The sequence below is a fragment of the Mytilus trossulus genome, chromosome 10, assembly GCF_036588685.1.
Source record: "Mytilus trossulus isolate FHL-02 chromosome 10, PNRI_Mtr1.1.1.hap1, whole genome shotgun sequence".
Taxonomy (NCBI): domain Eukaryota; kingdom Metazoa; phylum Mollusca; class Bivalvia; order Mytilida; family Mytilidae; genus Mytilus; species Mytilus trossulus.
In genome coordinates, this window is record NC_086382.1 from 50069692 (window position 1) to 50094932 (window position 25241).

Below are 25241 nucleotides of genomic sequence, written 5' to 3' on the forward strand. Positions count from 1 at the left end.
CCCGACCATAGAAAACACAACAGCAAAAATGCGCGCAAATGTAATCAGAAGCTGCGCACAAACGTAACGATTTTTGCGCGTAAATGTAATGCTAATGTGCGCAAACGTAATGCACCGACAGCAGAAGGTCACCAACAGGTCTTCAATGTAACGAAAAATTCCCACACCTGGAGGCGTCCTTCAGCTGGCCACTAAACAAATATATACTAGTTCAGTGATAATGAACGCCATTCTAATTTCCAAATTGTACACAAGAAACTAAAATTAAAATAATACCAGAGGCTCCTGATTTGGGACAGGCGCAAAAATGCTGCGGGGTTAAACATGTTTATGATATCTACCCCCCCCCTTCCCATACCTCTAGCCAATGTAGAAATATATATAGTAGTAACTCTCTGATAAAACAATAAGCTAAATTTGCAAAGATATAAAATAAATGTTAACAAACGAAAACTGACACACAAATTTAACCAAAGATCGATCTAGATTCGATTGTCGTTACGTAGAGATAAGAAGTATAAAATATATACCATGGAGACTTTGTATAAGACACTGAACACAGCTTACCCAAATCGCGTGAACACATTTCTTATTTTTGGTTCCTCATAAAATATCCTGAGAAACACTTTAATGCCAGTTCTTTCTATATCGTCTGACAACAAAGGCCACGTGCTTCTAATTGTGTCTGTAACTAATTCAGAGAAATCGTTTTCTTCAGGAGGCACATCTGGGTTTGTATCTATGACATCTGCAACTTTACTTCCATCACATCCCATTCCTGGCCAGACGTGGCTGATTATATTCTTTCATAACTGCAATAAAAAGACTAAAGTAATGCTTTGAATAATACTCACGCACATATATGCTCATATTATCACTTCATTACTTTGTGTATTATGTATTGTTTATTTCACTAAAACTTGCTTTATAATGATTATTGTATTAGGATGTTTATGTATCTGTCCCGACAAGGGCCCATGATTAGAATAATGAAATAATGTATATGCTTAAAAAAAATACTCCAAATAAATCCCTATCGTCGACCGATTATTTGCAAGTACTCATTCATGATTCACCCCTTAAACTTATCACGATATCGATAGCTACGTTATTTACCTTTTACATATTTCAGCCCTTTGAAGAAAGTCATGATAGTGTTCAAATCAAGATTGAACTCTTAATAGACTGCTTTACTACTTCTTTAATCAAAAGTCTAATAAAAGTTTATGGATTTTTGTTGCGTGTAGTTTTTGATTTTTAAAGTTCAGCTTTCAACGTTTAGTCATTCTTATACTTCTGAAAAAGTATGCAAGCATATACCTTGATATAAAACAGAAACAAAGAATGGTGAACCACGCTGTGTTGAAACAAAATCACCGGTATATAAAGGCAACAGTAGTATACCTCTGTTCAAAAGTCATAAATCGATCAACAAAAAACAAATCCGGGTTACAAACTAAAACTGAAGGAAACACATCAAATGTAAGAGGAAAACAACGAAACAGCAGAAACATTAGTGCAACAAAATTCAAATTACAATGCAACACACACATAAACGAATTATAAGATAACACTTGCTATTTTCCTGACTTGGTACAGGAATTTAGAACAAAAAGCGAAAAAAATTATCCTGCTGCCTTAGAATGTACTATATAAATAATAAGACCCAATTGGTTGTTAGAACATACTCACCACTTCCAGTCCAAAGGGAACTCAGTTTTTCCATTCTATTTATCATTGTATATATGACTTTTCATATATTATGAAATTAATGCTATATATAAATGATATTATTGGACATGTAAATTAATTAGTATAGTGAACCCTTGTACTAACGAAGTGAAACCCACGAAATAATTTTCTTGGAAAAAAAACAAGAGAAAGAAAAAAATCATGTATCGGTTCTTTTGTTGACTAGTATATAAGGAAAAAATTGAAAATTGAAAAATGGGTATTAACACCGGGATATTTTTCAAAGGTTGTTTAATGATATCCATTACGCAAAATACACCAGATTTAAGAGTCAGCGTTGTTTTAAAAATATTTTTGTAATAATAATGACTCGATTTATCAATCTAATGAAAACTTAGTAGGAGGAAAACATTATAGATACACCTCGCACTTTAAATGTTCATAACATATAACAAAGAATCATGAATATAATTATCTAACCTATGTTTAAAAATATTAAGGAAATGTGAATTAATTGCCATTGAGACCTTTTAATTAAAGACCATAGGGCAATGATGCGAAGTATTTTCGATCAAGTTATGACATGTGCTATCGATTGGTTTTATGTATCTCAGATCATTCTGATTTCCTTCTATACATGTTAAAGGACCATTTTTCATTAGAAACATGATACAGTTGTCATTAATCAGTTGCAACATATAGCAACACCCTAGACGTCCATTATCTTGTCACGCAACACTATTATTAACTGTATGATTAAAAAAAATAATGTGAAAAAAATAATGGCGATGAAGCTTGTAGTTAAGATTAATCTTATTGAGAGAAAAAAAGTAGGAATGGTTATTGAGATATAATAAACTTAAGTAATAACCAAGGGACTTTTATAAAAAAAAATTGCAATATAGCAATAAAAGAGGAATTAAAGAAACCAGAGTGACATTCTAACCACTAAGTTGAATACAAACTTTCTATGCCATTACTTCTTTGATGGTGAATTGTCTGTTGACATTAAAATAACATTTTTTCTTCTTTTGTGAAAAAGGGTCAACAATTACGTGTATATACGATAGACTAGTATAAACTACAATATTCAAAAGTTTACAACATTTGACGCAATTGTTTTTTTTTTCATCTCAGCTTTTCAACACGAATTATTTTATTCGCAGCGTTAAAGTACAATGAAATATGTTATTCACAAACCTATTATAGAACCCGTTATCACTTCATCGCAAAAAATCGATAATTGCTAAATTATAAATTATGCATTCTGTTATAAATTTACAATTTAACAAATAATTTAACGATTTATTGAAAGATAAACAGTTTTGTATTGACGAGCAGAGTAAAACCTTTAATGGATAAAATCAGAAAGAATAACATTAAAACATTAAAACTATTAAAATTAAGAGAAAATCACAGAATGAAAACCAATATTGATTGAAAGATAAGCAGTGTAAACCAATAACTATAGTGGTAACCTTTACATAACAACAACCAAAAGAATAACATTAAAATTTAAACTTATTAAAATTAAAAGTAACGGAAAAGAAAAGCAAGAATTAAAAGCAAAATGGATTATTATATAATATTCAATTTCCTTGTATCGATACAAGAAATTTTTAAATACTCTCAACATCGGTATGATTGAAAAGTAAAATCACAAAAATACTGAACTCAGAGGAAAATCAAACCGGTAAGTCCATAATAACATGGCAAAACACACCAAAAACGAATGAACTAGAAGTGTCCTATTCCTGACTTGTAATAGACATTTTCAAATGTAGAAAATGGTGGATTAAACCTGTTTTTTTTAGCGCTAAACCTCTCACTTTGTTGACAGTCTCATCAAAGTCAGAGGATATAGAAGAGGGTCTTTGTTTGGGTCTTTTATTTCTTTAAAGATTTTAAAACCAACTTTTCTCAATTTGTTCACTTTTTTAGCATCTATACTTTATTCTTTATATATCAAACCCCATTACTCCTTAACAGTTTTTGTAAACTATAACCTTAATATTTAGACATTGTATATACGTATATTGACAGAGAACCTTGGTCATATTTGTTTTACTCTAGTGACCATAGAATCCAGTATGGTATGGTTAGCATTATAATCCTACTTATTTTTGTTTAACTTTGGTGACCATGGAATTCAGTATTAGTATGGATTGCATTGTTGTTATCCGACTTAAGTGTGTTTCACTCTGGTGACCATATTGCATGGAATTCAATATTTTTATGGATTGTATTGGTGTTATTCGACATATCTTTGGTAGCCATCCCTTCTCTCCTTTCAAAACTTTGAATGATTGAAATACTACGGCTTTTCTATCTCAGGAATAGATTACTTCAGCTGTAGATAGCCAAACTTTTAGGGCTTTTTGTTCAACTTCAACTCTGTATTTTGTTTAAAAAAAAAGGTTCTGAAATGGTCCATTGCATTATATTTGAAATGTTTTATATTGATGTTATAGATGTGTGTTTAAAAGTCGTTCATGCTTATGATCCTGCTTGAAGGATGACTTTTCATAACAGTGAATATACAATTTTGTTCGTCGTATGTAAGAAGTTCATGAATATTCATGACATGTGACCATTTGTCCGCACTTAAAACCCGTGCGATCACCTTTCTGACCATCGACTCTCGCTATAGCCTAAAGTAGACACGTGTATTCACGGTTGATTTAATGTGAATTTGTAAATTACTGGAATTATGATATTATTGTTATCATGTTTGTATGTGATACATACTTTGTTGTATTATATAGAATTAAAGGTTATAGCGAGTAGCACACCTACTTTATGTCGTTTGTTCTTTGTTAAGGCCATAGAATATTAATAACTTTATATTCGGACGAACGTAGTGAGGGAGAATATAAGTATTATGAATTACTTCTTATTATCAACAACTATTATTTTCAGCTAAGCTATACTGCAACATCTGATATCATGTAAGTTATGGTTCATAACAAAAAAATGTGTATGGTAATATCCAGCCAGTAGAGAGATAGAAGTCAAAGTCACAATTTGTAAAAAAAGTAAACCATTAAAGGTAAAAGTACGACCTTTAACATGAAGGATTGACTCACGCCTAACAGCAAGCTAGTAAAGATCTTTAATTGAAGTGATTTAAACTGTAATTTCCCATAACTCTCATAACTAAATAGTAAAGAATTTAACTATGCCAGTCTGACAATTATTTCGTTAAATTATGACTTCAAACGTTAAGTTTAATTTCCTTGAGGAGTAAAATGTTGATTCACATAATTTCTTGTAGTAAATTCAACGATGAGAAATTACAAACATGAATGAGAAAATTGTTTGAGTACGAGTAATCCATATAAGCTATGTAGATGAAATCAATTCATGAATACTAATTTCCAAATTGTACACAAGAAACTAAAATTAAAATAATACAAGACTAACAAAGGCCAGAGGCTCCTGACTTGGGACAGGCGCAAAAATGCGGCGGGGTTAAACATGTTTGTGAGATCTCAACCCTCCACTATACCTCTAGCCAATGTAGAAAAGTAAACGCATAACAATACGCACATTAAAATTCAGTTCAAGAGAAGTCCAAATCTGATGTTAGAAAATGTAACCAAAGAAAATAAACAAAATCACAATAATACATAAATACAACAGACTTCTAGCATTAAACTATGAAGTATTGTTTTCATTTTCTTTCGATTGTTTTATTTATCATGATAACAACTCTATAGCATAATAAAAAAAGACAGATTAAATGAAAAAAGGAACTAACCCTTATGAAACAGTTGCTTGTATTCATGTTTGTAGTATGATTTGATTATTTGTAACCTCAATTCCTTTTGGTCAGCAGGTTACGAAGAGAAGTTACGTAAATGAATAAAAGAAGCCACTAGAAATAATGGACACACTATTATGTTCGATATCATGATGTCAACTTTGTTGTTGAAAAGAGGTCTTACGACCAAAAGTCATTATGTAATTAATAGTCACTTCATTATCTAACAATAGAGTTCAATAATGAAACCTGGAGACACAGAAGACAGGAATTACTTCAATGTCCATAAGAACAAAAATAGTTTTAAACACACAATACTGATGAATTAAATGCAAGTCAATGCAGTTTATGTCTTCTTACTGTAAACAAGTCGAAATCTGATATAATTCAGCATAATTGATTTGAATAAAAAGACATGTAGAATATGTGACAATGATACCGAAACCCGAAGTCAACATTCCCCGAAAGACATCTATAGATGATTAATGCTCTATTACAAAAAGCATATGTATGCTTAGCAACGAAACATATTAATAACATTGCCAATGATTAGGGAAACATACAATCTTAAGAAATAGACAAATACACGGTAGGCTCTAAATCGTCACCATTCTAGTTCCACACAGTCAAATATCTTTTCTAATCATAACAGAAATTTCGTAATCGTGAAATAATGTTTATACTCCTCTAGTGACTAGTTTTACAAACTAATATATATATTTAAACTGTGGCATACAATTGTAGTCAGACAATAAGATATAATCAAACATATTCAATTTCCAGCTATTTCGATAGATTATTTGCTGTTTATTAATACTCCAGAAAATTTGATTTAAACTGAAAAAGTACAGCGAATTTATAGAAATATTGATGTACCAAATTTTAGCAAGCATTGATAAAGATTTGATATTTTCTTTTACATTTTGCTTTCTACTTCTTATAGATCATAGTTTTGAATCGATCACAGTTTGAAAGTAAACATTTGATCTTTGAGTTTGTATATTTATTGACCCATTTTTGTTGTTGACTACAACCAAATGATCTTACAAAAACTTGACAGAGTTTCAATGTAATAAAATATTTAGTTGACCCTGACCAGTGTAAAGGGTTGTGTATGTTTTTTCTCTAACATTTGAATATAACGTGTTCTGAGATTTACAACTATTTTTTTTAATCATTTACATCATAAGCACCTAAGGTAAAAATCAAAAGATCAAAACGCCTATATATATAATATGTCTTGACATTTATCAACAGTGTTTCGACCTAATAGAATAATGAATGATTACTTAAAACAATTAACCGTTTACCAATTTTTGTGTGGGTTTGTCTCGTTCTAAAAATATAAGTAGCCTTTCTAGGTATGATTAGATATGTTGTATTTTATAGCCCTAACATTTTGCTTCTTTTTTTTTACCATTTCAACCCTCCTGATACGAAGGGTCTAGTGAGCTTTATCACTGGCCTTTGGCGGTTTTCTGCTTTTGTACAGGTTGTAGTTGCTTTGACACATTCCCCATTTTCATTTTCAATTCTATTCTCATCATTAGGTGTCGGTCGTCTGTTCGTTATTCATTTTCAAAATATTCTCCTCTGAACTACTGGGTCCTTTGGAATCAAAATTAGCTACAATCATCATTAGGATATATTGCTTTTAAAATATTCCCAATGATCACACCAGCCCATCAACTTGACCGACAAGGCTAAAATTGGAGTAATTTCCCATAAATGAAATTAAGATACTGTGGATTCATTATTATCCGTTGGATACCAATTTTGTGGGTTTCGTTGGTACAGGTGAACCACGAATTAAAATGTTCAACAAATATCATATTTTTAATAGATCTTGTATACAGAGATTGGCAAAACCACGAAATCAAATACCCAAGAATATGCAAGTTTTAATCAATTCACGAAAATTTATACCCACGAAAATAAATGAATCCACAGTAGCCTAGATGATCAGCAAGATAAGATTTGCAAAGAAGAAAATAAGGAGAAATTGTCAGTGAACATTTGATTGGGGTGTTTGGTGATTTTCATAAATTAGTTGCGTTATGTCCATTACATTAGAAAACTGTAGTAGATAAGTCAATACGAAAGCAATTTTGTATTTAATCTATAACCCCCTGAAATATTTTTGGTGACCAAAATTTTCAGACAACTTTTTAAAGGAATCATTACCATTTAATGATACTTGTCAATTGTTGCGTGTCCATTTTTGAAGCTGCACACAGATTCAGGGTGAAAGACACAGGACGTTTAGAGCCTCTAGTTTAAGAATAGTTAGCAATATACAACAATTAAACAACACAACGGATGACTTTTTATTCCTTAAAAATCTATTTTAAAGACAACAGGCATTTCTTAGGAACGGTTTCAAAATTAACATCTTAAAGAATTAAAAGTTATTTCGCAGCTGTCTAAGTTCAACATAAAAGAAAACCTAACACCATTTAACCTTTTCCAGCTAAGATCAATTCTTCTATCTTTAACCTTTCATAAATTACTTATATACCAATAACAAAAGGAAATAACAAAAAGTAATATTAAGGTCTCTTCCATTTGAAAGATATAAAAGAAAAAACAGATTTATTTTATTAACATACAATATTTCAAATTATATATGACTATATCCAAGATGCGTGGAGATTAAACAAATAAAGATTTTATTCACTTATATTTCTTTCGCAGCAAATCGAAACATATGCACTACATATTTAAAACATCTAGATTAGCCTTACATTATCAGTATTAATGGTAACAAAAAAACTAAACAAAATTACGTTCTACTTACATGGTGATTGCTTATAACATATGTATATGAATCTGAAGCTGATATTAATAAATCCTGTTCTAAAATTTCAATATCAATTTAATGCTTATTTCCTTACGTTCGTATTGATCTATGTAAATTGTAATATATACACTAGGTTACCATTAGTTTTTTAACCAATACATGAACTTTTTCAATTTACCTTTTGTGCAAATAAATACTTAGAGGATATTATCCGTGCACAACGATTTTCAGGGTTTACTGTGAAAAGTAAAAATCACTTAATGGATTGAGTATACGGTACCATAGATTAATTACATTTTTGTAGAAGTCTATGTTATTCCTAAGTGTTTATTTAATAATGGCAAGGACTAAATCAATGAGTTTCTATTTTAACTATTTTTTTTAGTTATTTGATTGGGATAATGAGCTGAATCAACGCGAATTTAGAATTTGGATGAAAGTGCAATCGAAGAGAAATGCAAACAATTTTGATATTTACTATTATGCTTCCATACCAATTAACGCTATATCGATCAACTTCTGCAAACATTTACAACAATACAGTTATTTCAAAAAGAATAATTCTTAAATACAAAATAAAACCCAACAAATTACAAAGAGATCAATGTTTACCGATCATTTACTTATGGGTAGAAACGATTATAAACCAACTCTATAAGGAATAGAAAATAAAGAAGTGACATATATGTACTCGTATAAATCAACAGTAAAAAACGTTATAAAAATCTGTAGAGAATCATATTTTCTTGGGGAAAAACGTCATTTTTAAATGTCAATTTATCTTTTTTGTCTTAAAATACATTGATGAGTCTTTTATCCTGGTATCTATGATTAGTTTATTTTATGATTCTTTAAGTTAGTTTTAGGAAAGTTTAACTTGAATGGTATTCCTGTAAAGTTAATTGCATGCCATAATGAATTGAAAACGATCTAAAATGCCTGAAATTTAACCTGACATATATTAAAATTCCATGAAATCTTTTATATATTTTCTTGCTATAAGTGCAATGATGCTGAGGCCTTTTGCTGTCAATTAATCAAGCTTACTTCCAATCTCTTTTCATACCAAAAAGAATTGTTTACCTTACATGAAAACAGGTACTTAGGTATCTGAAATAGATTTACCAATAGTTAATTGTCCGAAAGCAAATTGTACTCTTTCTACCACGATGAAAATTCATTGCTGGATCTATTAATTTTGTTATAAGGTTCAACTGTTTCAGGATTATAGCTATTTCCATATAAAAACACGGAGATGTGTTAAGATTGGCAATAAGATAACGCTCAACCAAAAGGCCAACAGAAAATGATTTAAATAATTAACCATAGGTCAAGGTATGACCTTCAACAACGAGAAAAACACAAACCATTTATTTAGCTATAAAAGGTTGTGGAAAACAACATGAGAAACAAACAACAGTCAGAGTGAGATAGCTAAACTATCAGTCTCATGTGAACGTATATAATTAAGAGGCTGCCATGGAGGAAATACCAGGCAGTGGATGGCACATGACATATTTTGTTTTCAAAATTTTGTCATCTATTTCATATCACAAATCCATTCTTTCTCAAAGTAAAATTTTGTATTTTTATTAACTGCAACAAATAAAGAGAACAAATACATAGATAGCATGGAAAATTCGTTGAAAAGGGGAGATAACTCTTCATTTTGTACAAAATTTTGTTGCGTTGTTAGTGAACTTTGAAATCATTTTCTGAGTCATCCACTGTTGATTCAAAAATATCTTTGACATATATATCCTTGGTATGATATAAATATTGCATTGGAACCAAACATTCAATGGGAAAAACATTTTGTTGTGACACCTATATCACAGTATTTGCCTGATATTTACTTGGACAGCCTCTTAAACAAACAATGACAGAAGACAACCAATGTCAAAAAATGGACTACAATTACCTGTCTTAGAAAGGAATTGACAATGTAGTGGGGTTAATATTAAAAAATTTTGACAACTATTCAACAATAAGGTCTTTTTTTTTTTTTTTAAAGTTCTCATGTTTTATTGATAGTTTTTCACATTTGTTAGTTGATACATCAAATACCGGTACCTTATCCCGGCCTCGTTAACCGTTAGTAGTATATAATAAATTTTGTTAGTATTTGTTAGTTTAATTTGTGTTTGAAACATACATTTTTTAATTAATAATATAATCTGACTGATTGCTAGTCAATTACAAATAGAAAAAAAAATACAATATAAGCATATAATTGCAAATCATTCACATTGATAATTACGTAATTTTGTACCGTATTTGACCTTACTTTAACATCCTTATTATTAAATACAATCTATCTGACACATATTGCTCGTTTAGAAAAATCGTAAGGTCTTAACATGACTGTAATCGATCAACCCTACATTGAAATTAAACAGTGTAGTTACTGCACATTACAACAAACTATAATGATAAGTTAGAAAGGTATTGATTCTTCACATAGGCACAAAGCAAGTAAAAACTAATAAAAAGACATAAGACACAAAGTGCCTTCAATAATAAAAAAATCCAATTCTAACTTATAAAAAGACTTGATTTCTTAGACTTTAAAAACAATCAGTATCATTTTTGTCGCAGTAAGCGTTCTATCAAAAGAATTTGATCCCAGAAAAAAGACTTAACGATGGCCCATATGTGTGAATACCTGGAGAAAAACTAAGCACATATTAATAATTCATCTATTTATATTTTACTGTGGATTCATATATTTTCGTGGATTGAAGAAAACTTACATTTTCGTAGATTTTTAATTTCGTGGTTTTGTCAATATCTGCATACAAAGCCTATACAAAATTTCATAAATCGTTGAACATTTAAATTCGTGGTTCACGTGTAGCCACGAAACCAACGAAAATTGGTATCAAACGAATAATAATGAAATCACAGTAAATATTGAAAATAAAATCAATGTAAGCAATGAAAAAACATGATATTTGTTTGTATTATTTGGTTTGTTGCTTCTTTTTCTTTAATATATTTTCTTCTTTTTTTATAATAAGTTTGTCATTCTTGACTATTTTACTCATATATTTTATACTATTGCTGTATTATGGAAGGTAGTACGCGTTCATATCTACGGAAAATATCAAAGTTGTGCTAGAAGATATTGTCATTTTTACCCATTTCTAACATTTGTTTTCTATTGAATCATTACGCAATGAATGTTTGATGAAGAGGTTGAAAATGATATAAATGTTTGTTTATTCAGTCTCATTCATTTAAATAATTAATAATGAAACAAGATTAAGGTAAAAGGTAAACACATGGGCAATCATATGTACTATAACAAAACTCTACAGGTAAGTACATAATTCAGAAATTCAGAAATGCATAATGTTGATTATCCAAAAAAAATATAATAAGTACTTTAATTATACTATATATCAAGCAAATTATAGGAAGAATAACACATACATAGGATGTGCGTTTATATTTCAAACTATATTATTCATTTAACTCCCATGTTTTAAACATCCGTCTCGTGCGTTTTTTTTTTTAAATTTCTATTATTATATAACATTTATATAGAGTAAACAAAAATCAAACGTTTTTCTTCCATATATAGATATATATGTTTTTATTTTTTGTACTGAACCATTATATTGTTATGTTGTTGACTTTGAAGCCCTACGGCAACTTTATTCTGCTTACATCCACATCATTAAGACTCTAGCGGATGGAAGGCAACCACGACTTTTTTTTGTCCGCTTGTCTTTTTTTTCTTAAGTTTTTTTATGAAAGGAAAATTGTTTGAATGACTCTATCAGCGTATACAATCACTGTCACACTTACTTGTTATGACTGCTTTGATTGCTCACTAAATTTGGTAGCTATAACCGAACTACAAGCACATGTCATACAAGTGGGAAGTTAATCTAGCTACAAAACAAAGTTAAATCAACAATTTTCTTCGGGAAAAGGTTCCAAGTCAGGTATATGACAGCTGTTTTTTTAATGTTCTGTTGGTAAAGAACTAGTTTGTGTGGACTTCCATCTTTTATAGATTCATTTGGAGTTCGGTATTTTAGTTATTTCTTTTTACTTAAATTGGTGATGACCGCACCTACGCCTTATTTGTCATTTCAACTGTTACCGACCCTTTCCCAAAATCAATAATTTGTATCCTTGTCGACGAAACCTTTTAATTGTCAATAATCAAGAGAAATCATTCAAAATGCACTAGTCTATCAGATTAGCAGTAGCACGGATTCCAAATTTCCTAGTCTGCCAGTTGGTTTCACGACATTCTTCTATAAATAATCATTAACATTTATTTGTTTCTAATCATCATGCGGTAGTGACCAACAGTTACAATTATTACAATTTTGCTTGATTAATAGTCATGACATTAACATTCCAAGACATACTTCATTGCTTATGACAGGATTGTGTTTATTTTATGAAGAATATATCGAAGAACAAAATGATATATGGTTTATTATTTATTCAGCAACTGATCATGAACACCTTTGTCGTCTTTTGTTTATTATCCATATTATGGGTTAACACAAATAAGGTTATGTTAACGAAAATGTCATTGCTAATTGCATTTTTACATGTCAGCTTTACTAGAAATATAATCTTCTTACCTTTCTAAGATTCACTTTTTACTGTTTTGGAGATAACCAGGTTAAAACGGCTCTCATCAAATTAATTTTTCAACACCAAACCTCACTGACAAAACTTTAAATACTATTAATGAGCGTTCGTTTTGTCAAGGATATGTTATGTTTCATATACAGTTGTATGTCTCTAGTGTATTTCGTTTATTTTGTATGCACACCTATCATCTCTTGTTTATTGTTTAATCGATTTCATAATGTGGGTCTGTTTTTGCTACTGATAATTTATAGTTGATAAAGTTGAATACCTGATGTTTTCGTAATATAAAACATAAAAGAAATGAGATGATCGTCATTAAAATATATTAACCACCCACGAACTCAACCGGTCGTATATACTACTGCAATCAGATGTTATCATAAGGTCATCACCAGTTGAAAAATAGAAAAATAAATATATTGGTTAATTTGAAAATACGTTTCAAATAACGTGAAACGTTTCTTTATCAAACGTTGAAATTGAGAAACATCGACTGCAAAACTCAAGCAGAAGGAGAAAAACGCTGACGATATCATTCAAAAGTAACTTTAAATATGTATTTGTTAAAAAAAATTGATCCTCCAAACGTTCAACGAATATGAACGACAGCAAGAATAACTATATAACACAGTTTAAGATTATGGCTTTACAATATGCCATTATATTTATTAATCGTCTAATGGCTTTAATAAAAATTGTGAATGAATGTTTAGAGATATTCAACGGTGGGTCATCAGTATCAAAGGACAAAAATATTAGATGTAACAAGGTACTGCCACTGACGGGGTTCGATTCACGTACAAATGGACAATTTTAGTTTTTTAGTTTAAAGAAACACTTTTTAGGTTAGCCAAGTAATAAAATTGGCTACTTTGACGAGGTTTTTTTCATGACATGTACCAAAATCATCTATTTTCCAAATGATCAAATTTTAGTTTACGAAATTATACATTTGAGAACAAAACCAGACTAAGTTAGCTTCGTTAAAAGCCCTGTTTTTATCATAACATATCAATAACAATGACACATAATTATAATTTTGTAACTAAACATGAACAAATTATTTGCACTTTTCCCAGAAAGATCCGTTTACAATTTCATGATGATAATTCACGTGACGTTATGTACTAAAACTAATTCTATGCATTGTCAAGTTTGAGAAACTCGATATTGCGTGATAGTTCTATCTTGTTTCCATGTACTATAGGATATTAACCAAGATAATTAAGACGATTAGACGGAAACACTATTAACATCAGATACAATCAACACCTTGTACAAACTCATCAAATTCATGGATGATTGCTGTCTAATGTGTGGGCATTAGACTTGTTTTATTATGCGAGTGTGTCAAGGTTTGAATCCATAACAAAGTCCAATGATGCATAAATGATGTTGATCGTGTTCACCATATTGAATTGATACCATTGATATAAAAATAAGTAAAAAAATTTACTTTATTTTAATCCGATGTATACTGGAGAAACGAACAGTCAATTGAAATTACATTATAGCAAAGACATTAGATTTGATATATAATTCAAAATAATAACAGTCAGTTCATGTACACTCTGTCAGGCAAAGTTATATGTTACATGTGTAACATTACACACACTCAAGATATAATTAGACGTTGAAAGGAAAGATTCTTTTAACTGACACATGTAATCTTTTTTCAAATGGTATTTTGCAAAAAGATGTCCAATTCTATTTAGACTGTTTAGCAATCTATAAAATGCTTATTGTTCGAAGATTCAAATTCGATAAAAGTTTGTTATTTTCAAGATTAATAACCAACAAAGGTTTAAACAATTAAGGGCAGGAATTAAACGACACTATTTTTTTTCTGGCAAAGTTTGAAAGAAAAATGTTATCTGAGCTGGCCAGACTTTTCGACATATCAATAATTAAAAACCGCTTGTTTTACCTTCAGGCTATTTGTTTTAACTTGATGTTTCAGATTTACTTTATAATATGTTTCCGCTATGCATTTCGACCGTCAGGGGTATTGCTAATCACAACATGTGCAACAACACATAATGACTTTTACCTACTAGTGTTTTTTTCGGGTACAAAACAATTGGTCTTATTTCATATACCCTAAACATAAAAAGAAATGGTGAATTTCGTTAAGATTTTGGCAGATGATGCACTGACCCTTTCCTTATAAATGATGTAAATATAAGAAAAATTAAACAAGAAGAATTTTTTGTGTTACCAAGGCCTACCCCTTAATTATAGTCTTCATTGTATAAGAGATAGTTTCAAAATGTGTTACATATATTTAAAATTCACTTGTAAGCAGTACTATTCCATAACAAGAAATACCTTGATAATCAAAACCATGGAAATTTAACAAAAGATGCGGGTATTCCGTCTTCTTGATATCAACATTACATAATATTTCACAAATGAATCAAAAAACAAAACGGGCTTGATAGTTGCAATGAAAATAGAATCAACAGAAGTGAGTTCTCAACAACTTTTATCTTTTTTAAATCTTGAGGTTTAATCTTTTTCAAGGTATCTCCCGACCATAATTCATGATAGTATCTACGACTTTCTCATTCCCTTTACTGTTACGTTGGCTCCCCCATTGGTGGCCTTCAGCTGTTGTTTGCTCTATGGTCGAGTTGTTGCCTCTTTGACACATTCCCCATTTCCATTCAAGAGAGTCCAAAATAAAAAAAGGAAAATCCAAGCATGTCCTTTTTAGAGGTCGAAATTCGCTGTTATTGTGAATATACCTAATTTTGCAATTTTCAGATTCTAATATTCTGCTTTTGATCGGCATTTTTGTAAACAAATAGTGTTGGAAGAAATTTCTTCCCTGGCAAAGGGAACACATGGAGAAAAAACATCATTTATATGACAATTTTATTGGATATATAATTTCTTAATTTTATCAATCTTCCCGACATTTGTACAACGAAACTCCCGACCATAATTCATAACAAAATCTACTATTTTTATATTTCCTTTATTGTCACGTTGGCTCGATTTTCTCGAGTGTTAATTCGTACCACGAATTGTCCTTTTTCATAGGGTGAGGGTACTTGGTTTGCTTCCTCATTGTCCAACATTATATATCTGCTATGCATATTTAAATCTGCAAACAAGCAGAAAATAACCCTATTTTTCTATGTATCGGTAATTTCCTACAGAATGTGCTTGTTAACATGCCGATCTACAAACAACCAGACACATAAGGTGTTAAATGTATCCGAGATTTTCTGCTCTAACTATTGGACAGTAATAAGGTTTTTTATTGTATCGTGACTCGTTTGTGTTTTTCAACATGTTGTAATTATACAAGCAGATCGACAATAATCAGATTTTTCATGTAAAAAGATATTCATTCAACTTTTTTTCTGATCTGTCTTGCAGTAATCTTCTCAATTAATTGTGTTATCAGATATCAAACAGTTTATTTCCCAAATACACACTTCTATAATCTGATCCCTTTGACTGATTAAATTTCATTGTTTTTTTTCATCAGTCGCATACGTCAATAAAATGGATTTCTAGTTAACATTACCTAAATATTCGACTTACATAAAACATGAAACGATTGTCACCATTTTTTGTCCGCTGTCGTGATACAGGAACACACTCTCCTTAAGAATAACTTAGGGAAATCACAACGATATTTAATCTTGCAGAATTTCGCTTTTATTCAAATAAAGTAATGACCTCTTGGCTAGCATTAGGTTGCGATAGACTTAAGTGTTAGATATGTTCTTGGATGAATGCATTAATTGTTAATGATATATATGATTGATATACGATTGTGACGGAGAAGTAGAGACGGTATGACCTTTCTCTATGTGGCCTCCAGTAATTGAACATATATGAGTGTTCTAACAGGACATTGGACATAGATAATAGAAATAGAATATTAAAGTATTTATTGTGAGAGACGTAATCATAGGTCAATGGTTTAATCAATTTAGCATTTTTTCCTAACATTTACACTCTACATCAAGACAAAACTATATATATTGAGCCAACACAAATACGCCCAATATTTTTAAAACAAATATGTTATCAAATATACACTTATATATAACAATTTAAAAGGAAGAAACTAAATTTCAAGATGTGTAATATTGAAATATATTCATTGTAATGTTCACTTTACTTTTTTTCTCAAGATTTGTATTGTTTGTGATAACAAATCTTCCCCATTCAAATTTGTACGGTTGTATCATTTTGAGGGATTCAGAATTTAAAGTGTGTTCGAAACATTGATTTCGTTTCTTGGTGCCAAATTCAAGTTCATGATTTACGACACTACGAATAATTATGGCAAATAATTCTTTTAAGAATAGTAGGATAGTACATTAAATAAACTTTTCTTGGACAAAATGGAGAAATACAATGCATTTAATTCCTAACTTTCGGTCATAAAAGGAATTTGATTGGACTTTTCGTTTTTGTTTTTAACTTGCGTGCGATTAATCTGCTTTAAAGTTAACATTTGATATCAAAAATAGACTTCTTGCAAATTCAGATTTCAAATGGTAGGCAATAAAATTCAAAGCTAGTAGAAAGATGGGCAATGTCAATGCAACAGACAAATAGCCGTTCAAAAACATAATTCTCCAAATGAAAGAATACAAAAATATGAGTAAAGGGCAATCAAATCCTGTCACACTCATTTACAAGTTTTTTGTTTATTTTTAACTTAGCGGGTTTCTGATGTATAAACACATAAAAGCTCCTAAAACGCCTAACATTATCAAGAAAATTTATCATTTTTGTGCATTAATAAAATCAACGGTACCAATTTTGTTGCACCAGATGCGCATTTCGACAATACATGTCTCTTCAGTGATGCTCGTGGCCAAAATATTTGAAATCCAAAGCATATATAAAAGATGAAGAGCTATAATCCAAAAGGTCCAAAAAGTATAGCCAAATTCGTGAAAGGAATCAGAGCTTTGCATGAGGGAGATACATTCCTTAATTTATAATAATTTCTAATATTAAATGTAATGACGATGACAAGATTATCTACTAACAAGTCACTTTAGCTTCTGCACATAGGCAAAGTTTTTTGTAACATCAACAAATTGTTAAAATCCGTTTCTATATGTGACATGCTTCTTTTAGAAACTGTTACTATTTGGTAATAAAAAAAAGCATTGCCATCATTTCAATGGTTGCCTTCAGATAATATTTTATTGGTCATCATAATCAGTACAGGATTACAAAGCTTTTCTAAACTCACAATATTAACAACATATGTTATACCGACCATTACGTGTTTACTTTTTTTCATATCACAATAATTTCATTAAGAAATTGCGGACCGAAAATTTTAAAGTAGTTTTACATTTTTGTAATGTGAACTTCTATCTTTTCAGGGCTATTGAAATCTACCACCCTATTTTATGTACATACTAATTTTTATAATCAATTTTCCTGTTCATAATTCTAAGCTCAAAGTTGAAAGGAAAGTTGCACCAGTTAAACGACAATTCGATTTATAATTCTGGACTTGAATTTTGAATCTCAACAAGTCACATGAGTAATTAGGAAAATTTAATTAATAATACCACAGACAAGAGACTTTACCGGAGATACTGTGTTTGCTAAAGGTTATACGACTATTATTGTTCTTGCTTGATTAATTATTGAACACGTAGCACGATAGATAGAATTTATATTCAAGTACATTCTATATCGTTTATAAGCCAAGAGTAAGTGTGAAAGAGTGCTAGTGATACAATTTAATGCTTTGCTAACAGAGGTAATTAAAATAAAACTTCATTTTATGCGACTGCAACGTTTTTCTAGATGTAATTATTTCAAGAACGATCAAAGACACAAGACACACATTTTAAAATCAATGAAATATGAAGAGCTATACGACAAAACGTATCATTTAACAATAGCCAACTTCATGTAAGGTCAACTTTTTCTTAAGTAAGAAGTAAGAACCTTAGTTTCTAAATTATTTTCTAATTTCCAAACAGAGAATTATGTTCGACAGGTTGAAATGATAGAAACCTTTGGAGGAAAATTAGAGTATAGACAAATCCAACTAAGAGTACCATATTGAAGACACACATTAGATGACCTATAATGGTTTTCTTTTTTAAATTGTTATTTGGATAGAGAGTTGTTTAATTGGCACTCACACCACATCTTCCTATATCTAATAAATGATAAAGTTGAATAAATCAATGTAAAATGTAGACAACTTTGTCTATCGTTGATTTGTAGATTTATTAAATGGTTTTGTTTGTGTTAATTTACTCGTGGTGTTTGGTTGGTTTTTTTAATGATACCATATTTTTTTTTTTTTTTTAAATGAATCTTATATGTATTTATCGTTCATACACCAGTTATTATCTTGCCATGCTAAACTCATTTTGATTAGAGATTGTCGTGGTGACTAGCAATCCGTCTTTACTATAAGTGATTTCGTCATAAAGGAGACGCAAGGAAATCCAAATTGTAAAAAAGCATGATTTGACTTTGTTTAATGCTTTCAATTAATAGTTTTTTTTTTTGCATAATTAATACATATATCGTGTTTCCATGTTAAAGATAAGCGGTTTAAAAACAGATTCTCGGACTTCAAATACATGAAATTTCCCCGCGATCACTATGGATAAAAAATAAGGGAATATAAGAAGGTGGTATGATTGCCAATGAGAACACTATTAACTAAAGTTCAAATGAGGTGGATGTAAGCATTCATAGGTAAGTGTTAAGTCTTCAGCATTTAGGAAAAACCCATACCATATGGTCGGCTATTAAAAGCCCTATCAATGTAAAACATGAAACAATTAAATTGAGAAGACTAACAGCCTAATACATAATAAAAGAGGGACGAAAAATACCAAAGGGACGGTCAAACTAATAAATCTAAAATAAACTAACAACGCCATGGCTAAAAATGAAAACGACAAACAGACAAACAATAGTACACATGACACAACATAGAAAACTAAAGAATAAACAACACGAACCACACCAATAACTAGGGGTGATCTTAGGTGTCAGAAATAGAATTTGACATACATGAATCAAAAACAACCACTGAACTACAGGCTCCTGACTTTGAAGAATGTGGCGGTGTTTAACATGTTTGAGATCACTTAACCCTCACCTAATATGAGACAGTGGTGTAACACTACAACATCAGAACAAACTATAAAATCGAGTTGAAAAAGGCTTAACTCATCAGATAAAACCAAATAAAAATACATTAAAAAAACACAGACTGAAAGTGATAATTTTGATTTGTCTTTTGAACTTTAATACATGATATTACACTATTCCAATCAATTTTTTAACAAATATTTCGTTATATTTTAATTCTTTTTGATAATAATATACCATTACAAACGCTTGTTATACAATTTTTGTCCAACATTACATGCATTAGATCTTTTCTGGTATAACTTTTGTAAAACAATTTGATGACCTATATTCTTGAATGACTTGACGTCAATTGTGGAGAAATAAATACCTTTATGTACTTCTGTAGACCTACTAAGGCATAATCTTTCCACCAAAAATAGACCTGTACATACGTACTGCATTTGTGTTAATTGGGTGGTAATTGAATGTGTCACGTCAAACCAATATTGAAAAAAAATGTTGATATTTTAGCATATCGAAATTCTTCGAATAAATCAGCCTTACGCATGGTTAATATTTGAATATGAAAATCTAATTGAAAGGCTGAATATTGTATTGAACTTTCTATGAAACGATTTTGATGTTTTGCCTTCACTGATATGTTTCCTATGAAATGTCAAATGTAGCAAGAAGTATTATCATTCAGCACGGCACTTATAAAATTTATAAAGGTTGAATACAAAGATGATGATATGTTTTGTTCATGCATTTATCTATAGATAAATAGTTGTCGACATGTTATACTGTTTTTTCAAAAAAAAATTATTGATTTTTCATCCCACCACTTCTACGTAACAAAAAGATTATTATCGTTTACCGTGAACAGAACTACATGTATATACAATAAAAAGTGAAATCATAAAAATACGGAACTCCGAGGAAAATTCAAAAAGTCCCGAATCAAATGACAAAATCCAAAGCTCATTCTTAAGGAGAGGAACGAAAGTTATCGGAGGGATATATTCAAACTCAAAGATTAAAAATTAAGTGACAATGCCATGGCTAGAAAAGAAAAAAACAAAAAGACAAATAATAGTATACAAGACACTAAAGACTAAGCGACACGAACCCCATCAAAAACTGAGTGTGATATTTGGTGCTTTGAAAGAGTAAGCAGATTCTGCTCCACATGTAGCGCCAGTCATGAAAACCCGAAAAAATAATACAATTCGATAGGTCAATTTCATGACAAGGGACTGGATAATGGATAAGACAAAAGTAAAATATCTAATATCATCTGTAAAACAGATTCCATAGTGATAAACCAACTCGTGATGGGATCCATGAAATATACGCTGGGAAGATTTCATTTTCACTATTTTGCTACATACGTGGGAAGTTTAGCTAGATATTCAAACAGTTTAAACCCACCATTTTCCTCGGTAGATATATGTAACAAATCGGGAAAATGACAACTATGTTCCCCTCGTTCAGTTTGTTGATATAGTCGAGCATTTGATTTTTCAGTTTTTGTGAACTTCCCCTTCTAAATTGACAGTGGGGTGTTTTTTGTATTTATAACGTTTTTTACGTATATTTCAAACCATGCAGAATTCAAAAACCCTTTTAAGGATGCATATTGCATTATATTATTATTCTGTCATCCGTACTAAAATCGTAAACTCTGCCTCGTTATAAACTGACATGTAAAGATGATACGCAAAAAAACATCTAAAGTAAAGTCAACAATCAATCAAACCAAAACGCTACATATACTCACACTACATATAATACAAATACTCACACTACATATAATACATATACTCACACTACATATAATACTTTTCGAAAGTCGTATGTTAAATACATTGTAAACCGATCACAAAAGAATGAAACAAAACATATTATTGAATATGCATTGTGTTGTGTTTTGAGCTAATCCTTTTGATACATTACCATATAAAAGAGTTTATGAATGTCGACATACATTATTAATATTTAAAAAACAATTCGACTTGTGTTCAAAAGGCATTTTCTTGCAATTGAACTCGTCATCCATATGAAAACATAATTCCCCGTGTGACAGATCCTAAACAATCAAATCAGGTGACCTCTGGGGAAATGTTTAAACCTTTCTATTAGTTCTAATGACGTTTGTCTTCATTTATCATGAAAAAATCTATTTCAGATGAACTACTATCTACTTAATCATGTAAAAGAGAGTTCGTTAAGAAACATCAATTCTAAATTTTCTTTTGTAATTATGGTCAACGTTATTAGACATTAAGTTTCAGAATTCATACATAGTTATGTATCATATTGCTATAGTCTCCAGTGTCGACTTTCAGACTTGTTTTTTTTTAAGAAAATCAATTAACCAATGAAGGTCGTTGTTTTTTACAAAGGTTATTGAGATGTTAGTGACGAATGTTTTCAGTCTTGTTCTCTTAACTGTTGTTTTTCGTTTTATTTTGTTTCTCAATGTCTCATTTTTTTTAATTTTTTTTTTTTATTATTTTTATTAATTTATTACTACGGTTTAAAGAAGTAGTCATTCGGGGGTTTAAATATACCAACGACAAACAATGTTTCATGGCTTGTTCTTTTACCGGTTGTATTTTGTTTGTAGTTGTGTATCTATGTAGATATTAATGGATTGTAGTAGAAAATGCTTTGAATAGTCAGAATATTTACATAAACCGACTTATCCTTTCAATATGATAGATTAATCCTGGTATGTTTTGCAAGTTTTCAGATCAACGGTTTCAAACGGTATATAACTAAGGTTAAATTAAAATAAAATTATCTACTTGTATGATGATGATTATCTCTTTAGACTTAATTGACACCAAACTTGTTCTTTTCGTGGTTTTTTGCAGATTGCACTTTAGAATTCTAATATAAGTGATACATTGCCGAGGGAAAACTTAATGCTGAATTGGTATTTTATGAAAAAAAAGTTGTATCTTTATTCAATAAACTTCGAATTCTGCGTGAATGAATAAGGATATAGGTATAAATTGTAAGTAAAAAGGGCCTTGGTATCTAGCAAAATTTTTACTCAAAATCTACTACAGCAACAGAAGCAAATCAGTAGAGATATTGAACATTTTCTATTCAAAATAAGATAGGATTGCTTTCTTTTTTTAAATATCTGTTTTCAAATCAAAGATTTTGATGATAAGATTGTAAATTTGGATATTTTCCTTTTTGGCCCCGACATAGTTTGTCTCTTAATAGTTGTTGATGCACGAGCTATAGTTTAAAGTATGGAAGATTAGAATAATCACTACAGACAGAATTTCTATCTTGCGTTTTTAGATTTCGATATATACTGTTTGTAACTGAATTTATTTACATTTGAATATATATACATATTTATGCTTTTGAGTAATATTGTTTTTGGGTGTATTGCCTTTTTTGCCATCAAGTTTCAATTTATGTTTGACCTATGAGTATGAAAGTCATTTGGTATCGCTGATCTCTTTATCTTCATTCACGATATTAAATAGCTATTTCTGTACTGCCGAAAGACCACACAAACGATTACCCAACGTGAAATAAATGTAACAATCACGTCATAGATCTACAAATAACTAAACTATTGTATTTTACTATTGTTTCCTGAAGAAGAAAGCTAGAACAAGAAAACCATTCTAATTATCACTTCATTATAAGATTCCCGTAGAAAAGCTCTATGGATGTATTGACGTCAGCTGACGACCTTTAGATTACAGTTGAATGCATCAGACAACTAAAAAAAACATTACATCTATTGTTACTTTGTAAATTAGTGCTGAATCAAAAATTAATTCTATGACACAGGAGTTTTGTCAAAACAAGGGAAATATAATGAAATGAAAACGAAAGAAAAAGCTTGACAATGGAAGCGCTTTCATTCATGATGTGAAGTCAAAAGCACCAAGATTTACTCTACAACAATTCCACTTTCACTAAATATTTTTTACCACAGTAGAAGGTTAAAACTGCTGTTGTGATATTTTTATGGTATTTATGTAAAAAAATAAATAAACAAGAAATTAAAGGAATTCTGAGCGAAGAACACAATTGCAATTAAGGATGTAAAACTGTGTGGATCGCTTAATAGCATTTTGAAAATGCATTAACTAAATCGTTCGAAAACATAATTTAACAATCCTAATTATCAAGTTCGTTTCCGCAAAGTTTTACCATTGGAAAAGTTATTGCATACAAAAGTAACAACTTATCATGCATCCATGTTGTTTTAGGAAATCAATATACATTAGAGAAACAATTTCTGCCGTTGTTTTATTTGAGTTGCGACTGATTCCTCTTCAAGGTAACAGAATACAAACAAGAATTGTAGAAACAAAGTCTTGTATAAAATTTAGTCACATCCAAATCAAGAAACAAAAAAAACAAGTGGACAAACGCAATTTTGAGAGGAAGACTAAAAAAACCATTCTGGTCCAGCGTGATGAGGGAAACCTCCGTGTGGAAGTTGATATTCTTAAGAACAAGTCTAATAGTAGACACTCTAGACAACAATAATCTCATACATATTGCTATAAGAATTCTGGATCTGGATCTGAATGTCAAGTTACTTGGTATTTCTTTACAAATGAAATTTACAGTTGAAATTTCTCATTGATTTTTCTTTGACATGATTAAACAGAGAGTTTATTTGAAAATGGATTTCGTCCTGAAAAAATCAAGACAAACGATGATTCCGTAGTACATAATTATAGCTGTATCCTTACTTATTCATGTAATGGTTCATTAAACAAAGAGATACCTTGCATGCTAAAATACCTAAGCATCACGAAGGAGTCCTCCGGCTCTTTATCACTCATATCTAAATTCGGAAAAGTACACTCGGTAGTAAGCAAATAAAGATCACAAGCATGAGGGAACAAAAAGAGCCTTTTTAAATTTAGCCTGATAAAGATAAGCATTATCATACAAATAGGCATTGTCATTGGGATTCAACTTTGAACGTAAAGTGATTTAAAAGAGGAACAAAAGATACCAGGGGGACAGTCAAACTCATAAATCGAAAATAAACTGACAACGCCATGGATAAAAATGAAAAGACAAACAGAAAAACAATAGTACACATGACACAACAAAGACAACTTAGGAATAAGCAACACGGACCCAACCAAAAAATAGGGGTGATCTTATGTGCTCCTGACGGGTAAGCAGATCCTGCTCCATATCTGGCACCCGTCGTGTTGCTTATTTGATAACAAATGCGGTAAATAGTTTAATTTGGTAGGTCAC

General features: G+C 30.4%; 1 protein-coding gene across 3 annotated transcripts in view; it reads right to left on the bottom strand.

Moving 5' to 3' along the window:
* The window catches only part of LOC134686313 (globin C, coelomic-like), a 49574-nt gene that overhangs the window by 10151 nt on the left and 14182 nt on the right, over positions 1–25241 (bottom strand). The window contains exons 1-2 of one of the 3 annotated variants that reach the window (XM_063545984.1): positions 16434–16511; positions 568–812 (exon numbers count right to left, since the gene is read on the bottom strand). In XM_063545984.1, coding sequence (XP_063402054.1) covers positions 568–776 — 209 coding nt within the window. In that variant the 5' untranslated portion in view covers positions 777–812; positions 16434–16511. Of the gene's footprint in view, positions 1–567; positions 813–8433; positions 8557–16433; positions 16512–25241 lie in introns of those variants that run through there. The other 2 variants (XM_063545983.1, XM_063545981.1) reach the window with 2 other exon arrangements.